This window comes from Cetorhinus maximus, chromosome 17 (genome assembly GCF_964194155.1).
Source record: "Cetorhinus maximus chromosome 17, sCetMax3.hap1.1, whole genome shotgun sequence".
In the NCBI taxonomy this organism is placed as follows: Eukaryota; Metazoa; Chordata; class Chondrichthyes; order Lamniformes; family Cetorhinidae; genus Cetorhinus; species Cetorhinus maximus.
The window spans coordinates 73,660,179-73,666,633 of NC_135895.1; the positions used below are offsets into that span (position 1 = coordinate 73,660,179).

The following is a 6,455-nucleotide window of genomic DNA, read 5'->3' on the forward strand; positions in this document are numbered from 1 at the left end:
TTGCAGAAGGAAGCAAGCGTACAATTCGGGAATTCGGCTGATGAACAAAATTCTCCCTTTGTGTGTAACACTTGGTAATATATACGTGTAGCCAAGTAACACCAGGACAGTGAGTGGTGATGATATTTAACACTGGACAGTGAATGATGATGGTGTGTAACACCAGTCAGTGAGTGCTGGAGATGTTTAACACTAGCTAGTGAGTGGTGAAGAAATTTAGCACAAGACAGTGTGTAGTGAAGATGTTTAAAATGAGTCAGTGAATGGTGCAGAAGTTTAACACTAGACAGTGACTGGTGAAGATGTTTAACACTAGGCAGTGAGCTGTGAAGGTGTATAATGCTGGACAGTGAATGGTGGAGATGTTTAACACTAGACATCGAGACATGCAGATGTTTAACACCAGTGAGTGAGTGGTGAAGATGTATAACAATAGTCAGTGACTGGTGAAGATAATTAGCATGAGCCAGTGAGTGGTGAAGAGGTTTAAGACTAGAAAATGAATGGTGAAGATATTTAACACCAGACAGTGAGTGATGAAGATTTTTAACACCAGATAGTATGTAGTGAAGATGTTTAACACTCGTCAGTGAGGGGTGAAGATGTTGAACATCAGATAGTATGTAGTAAAGATGTTTAACACTAGTCATTTAGTGATGAAGATGTTTAACATTAGACTGAGAGTGGTGAAGTGGTTTAACACTACACAGCAAGTGAAGATGTTTAACACTAGTCAGTGAGTGGTGAAGATACTTAGCACTAGATAGTGAGTGGTGGAAATGTTTAAAACTAGTTAGAGAATGGCAAAGATGTTTAAGACTAGTCAGTGAGTGGTAAGGATGTTTAACACTAGTCAGTGAGCGGTAAAGAGGTTTAAGACTAGAAAATGAGTGGTAAAGATGTTTACGCTAGACAGTGAGAGTTGAAGATGTTTATCATCAGTCAATGAGTGGTGAAGATTTTTTAAACTAATCAGTATGTGGTGAAGATGTTTAACACTAGTCAGTGACTGGTGAAGATATTTAATACCAGACGGTGCCTGGTGTAGATGTTTAACACTAGTCAGTGACTGGTGAAGATGTTTAATACTAGAACGTGAGTGGTGACGATGCTTAAAACTAGCCAGTGAATGGCAAAGATGTTTCACACTAGTCAGTGAGTGGTAAAGAGGTTTAAGACTAGAAAATGAGTGGTAAAGATGTTTACGCTAGACAGTGAGAGTTGAAGATGTTTATCACCAGTCAATGAGTGGTGAAGATTTTTTAAACTAATCAGTATGTGGTGAAGATGTTTAACACTAGTCAGTGACTGGTGAAGATATTTAATACCAGACGGTGCCTGGTGTAGATGTTTAACACTAGTCAGTGACTGGTGAAGATGTTTAATACTAGAACGTGAGTGGTGACGATGCTTAAAACTAGCCAGTGAATGGCAAAGATGTTTAACCTAGTTAGTGAGTTTAACCTAGACAGTGAATATTGAAGATTTTAACACCAGACAATGAGTGATGAAGATGTTTAACATTAGGCAGTGAGTGGTGAAAATGTTTAACGCTAGTTAGTGGTGAAGATGTTTAACACTAGTCACTGAGTGGTGAAGGTATTTAGCACTAGACAATGACTTTTGAAGGTGTTTTAACAGTCGACAGTGAGTGATGACAACTTTTTGCATTAGCCAGTGAGAGGTGAAGATATTTAACATGAGGCAGTGACTGGTGAAGATGTTTAACATGAGGCAGTGAGAGGTGAAGATGTTTAACACCAGACAGTGAGTGGTGAAGATGATTAACACCAGACAGTGCCTGGTGCAGATGATTAACACCAGACAGTGCCTGGTGCAGATGTTTAACACCAGATAGTGCCTGGTGTAGATGTTTAACACCAGACAGTGCCTGGTGCAGATGTTTAACACCAGACAGTGCCTGGTGCAGATGTTTAACACCAGATAGTGCCTGGTGCAAATGTTTAACACCAGACAGTGCCTGGTGCAGATGTTTAACACCAGATAGTGCCTGGTGCAGATGTTTAACACCAGACAGTGCCTGGTGCAGATGTTTAACACCAGACAGTACCTGGTGCAGATGTTTAACACCAGATAGTGCCTGGTGCAGATGTTTAACACCAGACAGTGCCTGGTGCAGATGTTTAACACCAGACAGTGCCTGGTGCAGATGTTTAACACCAGACAGTGCCTGGTGCAAATGTTTAACACCAGACAGTGCCTGGTGCAAATGTTTAACACCAGGCAGTGCCTGGTGCAGATGCTTAACACCAGACAGTGCCTGGTGCAGATGTTTAACACCAGACAGTGCCTGGTGCAGATGTTTAACACCAGACAGTGTCTGGTGCAGATGTTTAACACCAGACAGTGCCTGGTGCAGATGTTTAACACCAGACAGTGCCTGGTGCAGATGTTTAACACCAGGCAGTGCCTGGTGCAGATGTTTAACACCAGACAGTGCCTGGTGCAGATGTTTAACACCAGACAGTGCTTGGTGCAGATGTTTAACACCAGACAGTGCCTGGTGCAGATGTTTAACCCATGAAAGGTTAAGGAGTGACTGGTTCCCACCTGGAAACCCCATTTCTGTTTCGAACTGTGACTCGGGTGTTGGAACAATGGTTTTTTTGCTCTTTACCATTATTTCATTGTTTGATTTCTTCCCTTATTAGATTTGCCTCTGCAGCCTAATTTGGACTCTTTTTCCTTCAGATTTTAACAGGTGAGGATTGGAATGAGGTGATGTACAACGGGATAAAATCACAGGGAGGTGTGAAATCGGGAATGTGGTCATCTGTGTATTTTATTGTCCTGACTCTCTTTGGAAACTGTATCCTTTTACTGGGTTCAATGTCCTGTTCACTCCGGTCTTTATTTTGTGGCTTGGCTGTATCCATGTTGTACTCACATGCTTGGCGCTCTTTCTAAAATTTGGACAGGCTCAGACAAGCTTGCTAGCGTGAGAGAAATTTCTAGAATTTTCTTCAAACTGCATTGATTGCTCACTGATTCAGAGTGCTCTGCCTCAAGATTGCTAGTGGTAGAGGCAGCATCGAACTGATAGGCCACAGAGTCATGATAACCATACCGTTGAAGGCACCAGTCCAAAATATTGCCCAAAATTAGTTGGAGAATTGACTCCTCGCAGTCTGCCGTGTTAGAGTTTTCTTGCACCTTTAAGATTGAATAATATTTTGCATCACACATTGCTGGAGGTTTGACCTGATAATGGACAAGGGACGTCTGAGAGCTCGGTGACTGCTGCAACCAACTGTCTGACTCCTTCATCAAGGAGATGTATGGATTGATAATCAAAAGGAGGAACAATAGAAAAGGAAGCAGGGTGAATTAGAGACAAAGCAGGTTCAAAAGGATAAATAGAAATAAATAGCCACACAGTAGTACCAAACCTGGCTATTGTTGGGTAAAGAGAAAAGCTGTTGAAGTTTTTTGTCTTGCATGCATCAGGACAGATTTTAAAATGAAGTCACAATGGAAGGAACAGCCTCTGCTGGTCATAAATTTCAACTATCCAATTCTGTGATGTGCCTGAAAAGTATATGTGATGGATTTGATCCATTCCAATTTTCAGTTGTTCTTCGTTGCGCCTGCTTCATGCTCTGTAAAAGGGCGTAGTGCTGACCAATCACTGCCCCGGATGGATGCTGCCAGTGGAAATCTACTTCCACTCTTGTCACTTGGGATTCCGGGATTTATGCCGGAGTTTAGGGAATCGTGATCGACCGGGCCGTTGAAACTCCATGGCAGCCATCCTTCCTGCTGTTTGGCATCTGATCTGCCAGTTTGTTAAGCAGAGCCCAGTCCTCAAAGGTTAACCAGGTATTGCTTTGCCACTGCCTGTAATAAGGTGGAACCTTTCCAGTAAGAACTGTCATTGTCTGCTCAGGTGGATAGTGTGTGATAGGACACAGTTTCTCTCTTCCTTAACCCTGCTGTAAAGACACCTTGCTGAATGTCTTCTTGGCTATCGCTGTCGATAATCTGGCAAATGCCCAGGAGTTAACAAAGGTACAATAATCACATTTCTCTATTGGTATTACTGTCTGCTTTGAATCAACTTGATCAAATTGGGGAACATAGATTACACAGAAACTAAGGCCTTTCAGCCCTTTGAGCCTACAATATGAAATGCAATTCAATATGATCATGGCTGATCCTCTAATTCAATGCCATATTCCCACTTTCTCTCCATACCCCTTGATGCCCCTAACATCCAAAAAATTATCAATTTCTTTCTTGAATGTACTCAGTGACCCGGCCTCCACTGCCTCTGTGTTAGAGAATTCCACAGGTTCACCACACTCTGAGTGAAGAAATATTTCCTCATCTCAGTCCTAAATGACCTGCCCCATATCCTGAGACTGTGACCCCTAGTCCTAGACTCCCCAACCAAGAGAAACATCCTCCCTGCATCCAGTCTCTCTAGCTCTGTTAGAATTTTATACATTTCAATCAGATCCCCTCTCATTCTTCTAAACTCCATTGAATACAGGCCCAGTTGAACCAATCTCTCCTCATACGACAGTCTTGCCATCCCTGGTATTAGCCTAATGAACCTTTGCTGCACTCCCCCTATGGTGAGTATACCCTTTCTTAGGTAGGGAGACCAAAACTGCACACAATATCCCAGGTGTGGTCTCACCAAGGCCCTGCATAACTGCAGTAAGACATGCCTACTTCTGAACTCAAATCCTCTTACAATGAAGGCCAACATACCATTTGCTTTCCTAATTGCTTGCTGCACCTGCCTGTTTACTTTCGTTGACTGGTGTACAAGGACACCCAGATCCCTTTGTACATCCACATTTCCCACTATATCACCGTTTAAATAATACTTTGCCTTTCTGTTTTTCACACCAAAATATATAACTTCACATTTATCCACGTTATACTGCATCTGCCATGTGTTTGCCCCCACACACAACTTGTCTAAATTGCCCTGAAGCCTCCTTGCATCCTCCTCACAACCTCACCCAGTTTTGCGTCATCAGCAAACTTGGAAATATTGCATTTGGTTTCCTCATCCAAGTAATTTATATATATTGTGAATAGCTGGGGCCCAAGCACTGATCCATGTGGTACCCCACTAGTCACCACCTGCCTCCAGTCAACTTCGTTGACTGGTGTACAAGGACACCCAGATCCCTTTGTACATCCACATTTCTCAATATATCACTGTTTAAATAATACTTTGCCTTTCTGTTTTTCACACCAAAATATATAACTTCACATTTATCCACGTTATACTGCATCTGCCATGTGTTTGCCCCCACACACAACTTGTCTAAATTGCCCTGAAGCCTCCTTGCATCCTCCTCACAACCTCACCCAGTTTTGTGTCATCAGCAAACTTGGAAATATTGCATTTGGTTTCCTCATCCAAGTAATTTATATATATTGTGAATAGCTGGGGCCCAAGCACTGATCCATGTGGTACCCCACTAGTCACCACCTGCCATCTGGAAAAAGACCCATCTATTCCCACTCTGTTTCTGGTCTGTCAACCAATTCTCAGTCCATGCCAGTATATTACCCTCAATCCCATGTGCTTTAACATTGCCCACTAGCTTCTTATGTGGGACCTTATCAAAAGCCTTCTTGAAATCCAAATACACCACATCTACTACTTCTTCCTTATCTATTTTATTAGGTACATCCTCAAAAAACTCTAGTCAATTAATTAAGCATGATTTCCCTTTCATAAACCCATGGTGATTTTGTCTAATCCCGTTAATGCTTTCCAAGTGTTCTGTTACCACATCTTTCATAATAGCCTCTAGCATTTTTCCCACTACTGATGTTAGGCTGACTGGTCTGTAATTCTCTGTTTTCTCTCTCTCTCCTTTTTTAAACAGTGGGGTTACATTTGCCACCCTCCAATCTGTAGGAACTGCTCCAGAGTCTATAGAATTTTGGAAGATGACCACCAATGCATGCAATATTTCCAGGGCCACTTCCTTTAGTACTCTGGGATGTAGATTATGAGGCCCTGGGGATTTTTCAGCCTTTAAGCCCATTAATTTCTGTAGACCAAGATATGCGTTCAATTCTTCTGCCATTTCTTTGTTTCCCATTATAATTTCCCCTGTTTCTGGCTGTAAGGAACCTATATTTGTCTTTGTTAATCTTTTTCTTTTCACATATTTATAGAAGCTTTTACAGTCAGTTTTCATGTTCCCTGCAAGTTTACTCTCATACTCCCTTTTCCCCTTGATCAATCTTTTTGTCCACTTTTGCTGAATTCTAAACTGCTCACAATCCTCAGGCTTGCTGCTTTTTCTGGTAATTGTATATGTCTTCTCTTTGGAGCTAAGACTGTCCTTAATTTTTTTGTAATCCATGGTTGAGCCACCTTTCCGGTTTTATTTTTGCACCAGACAGGAGTGAATAATTGTTGTAATTCATGCATACATTCCTTAAACATTAGCCATTGC

General features: G+C 41.9%; 1 protein-coding gene across 1 annotated transcript in view; it reads left to right on the plus strand.

The window, feature by feature from the left end:
• LOC144692683 (putative voltage-dependent R-type calcium channel subunit alpha-1E) overlaps positions 1-6,455 on the plus strand; it is a 902,642-nt gene that overhangs the window by 537,897 nt on the left and 358,290 nt on the right. The window contains 2 exon segments of the mRNA XM_078561778.1: positions 2,713-2,830; positions 3,962-4,029. Of these exon segments, the coding sequence (XP_078417904.1) occupies positions 2,713-2,830; positions 3,962-4,029 (186 nt within the window).